At 43.0% G+C, this 1,997-nt stretch overlaps 1 protein-coding gene across 1 annotated transcript; it reads right to left on the minus strand.

The window, feature by feature from the left end:
* Positions 1-361: 361 nt before the first annotated feature.
* LOC120713415 lies at positions 362-1,773 on the minus strand. Its single transcript, XM_039999385.1, has 2 exons — positions 1,539-1,773; positions 362-1,488 (listed from the first exon to the last, which is right to left on the minus strand). The coding sequence occupies exons 1-2, from the start codon at positions 1,693-1,695 to the stop codon at positions 1,160-1,162; spliced, it is 486 nt and encodes a 161-aa protein (XP_039855319.1). The 5' UTR covers positions 1,696-1,773; the 3' UTR covers positions 362-1,159.
* Between the last annotated feature and the right edge of the window lie 224 nt (positions 1,774-1,997).

Consider the following 1,997-nt stretch of genomic DNA (forward strand, 5'->3'; position numbering starts at 1 on the left):
CATGCATAACAATTCTGTAATGAGATCCCCAACGTGTATCACCTGGTCTTGCTAAGCCCATCTCTTGATTCAATCCTTGGCCAGTTTCAATTTCACCCAATTTCAATGCTTCAATCATATATTCAGCTTGAGCAATGCGAACCACGCAGATTTTCTTGCAAGACATGTCTAGAACATTCAACAAATATGCAAGTTGCCAAAAAAACCATTGACCATCAATATTCTCTTTAGCAACAGCTACAAGGGTTAACTGACGTTGATGGGCAAAGCAATGAACATAATATGCAGAAGGAGACTCTTTCATAATTAATTTCTTCAAACCATTAGCATGACCTTTCATATTACTAGCTCCATCATACCCTTTACCACGTACCTTGGATAAAGGCAATTGATATTTGATAAGTAAGGACTGAATTGTTTTTTTAAGTGTCAATGATGTAGTATCTTCAACATGTACAAGGCCAAGAAACCGCTCAACAGGTTCCCCTTTTTTTATTGACATAACACAAGCAAAGAGCCAATTGTTTATTTTGGTATGCATCACTAGACTCATCAGCAAGAATGGCAAATCATTCATCACCAAGTTCCTCTATAATAAATTTGGTTGTTTCATGAGCACAAGAAGCAATGAGCTGCTTCTGAATCTTGTGATCTATCATTTGACAATTAAGTGGAGCGTTTTGTAGAACCACCTTATTAACTTCTTCAAAATTCCCTGCCAACCATGCCAAAAGTTCTCTGAAATTTCCCTGCATTTTTTGACCCCTTTGTCTCATCATGACCACGAAAAGCCAACCCTTGACGCAAAAGAAATCTTATGCACTTAAGTGATCATGTCAAGCGGGCAAGAAAATTAGTCTTGAACTGTGTAGTGTTTGAAGCAATAGATTCACGAATTGAGTGCTTTAGGTCTCATGAACATATTGTACTTGTCTTCAGCTTCACTATGGGCACTATTGATATTACCAGCATGCCTCTTGATTCTGGTTTTCATATTCTAATTTCGAAACCCTCCATCAACAAAAGCATCTCCACCAGCAAATTTTGTGCTATCTTTGAACAAATAGCAAACAAAGCAAAATGAAGCACCTTTATCCACACTATACTCCAGCCATTTGAACTCAAAAAACCACTTAGGTTGGACTCGGCGCATACCTCCTCAATTATGTTGCGGAAAATCCTCCCTTTTCATTTTTGGTTGACACAGCCCCAATGCAATGTATGCCCTTCTAACTGAATTTCGATCATTGACAAAATAGCTTGAGATAGGAGGCCTTAATCCAGGATCATGCTCAATGCTATACTCATCATTGTCTCTATCACTGGGTTCAGTTTCATCCATGGACATAGGTTCATCATCTTCTATTATTAGGGTTCTAGATTGCTGACCTTGATCACCTTTCACTGGTTCAGGTGGTTCTATGCTTGTTCTTCTAGTGCCACTGTCACTGTGTTCATCTTCTATTATTGGGGTTCCGGCTTGCTGGCCTTCATCACCTCTCACTGGTTCAGGTGGTTCTATGCTATTTTTTTAGTACCACTGTCACTTTGCCCTTGAAATACCACCAATTGCATCTGACTTTTGTTGGTAGATGGAAGAACATTTTTAGCTTTAGACTGTTTCTTCTTTGCCGCTGCTTTTTGCAAGAAAGATATCAAATCAGTGGTAGCACTGCCCCCCTTCTTCCTCTTCATGTTTCAGGCCTGCAAACTAAAATTATTCAAGCTACCTCCTCGTAGCTACAAATTCATTGAAGAAATAGCAATCACGGCCACAAAATTCCTACTGCGGTGCAGTGCCGCGCGTGCCGTGTGCCGCCGTCCGCCGAGGTGTCCCTGCCGACGGCCCGACGGCCGACGCCCAGTCAGGCCCGCGGCGCCCGCCTGGCAGTACAGCATTGCTACTGCGGAGCCCGCCTGCTGCCGGCCGTGGCTAGTCTGCGCCGCCTGCCAGGCTGCCGGCCTGTTGCCGCCGCCCGTTTTCTTCCTGCTGCGCG

The sequence above is a fragment of the Panicum virgatum genome, chromosome 6K, assembly GCF_016808335.1.
Source record: "Panicum virgatum strain AP13 chromosome 6K, P.virgatum_v5, whole genome shotgun sequence".
NCBI classification, from domain to species: Eukaryota; Viridiplantae; Streptophyta; class Magnoliopsida; order Poales; family Poaceae; genus Panicum; species Panicum virgatum.

Coding starts and splice junctions, on each gene's coding strand:
- LOC120713415 (XM_039999385.1), bottom strand. CDS start 1,695: ATGAAGAGGAAGAAGGGGGGCAGTGCTACCACTGATTTGATATCTTTC. Junction 1,489..1,538: donor TCAAGGGCAAAGTGACAGTG/GTACTAAAAAAA, acceptor GAGGTGATGAAG/GCCAGCAAGCCGGAACCCCA.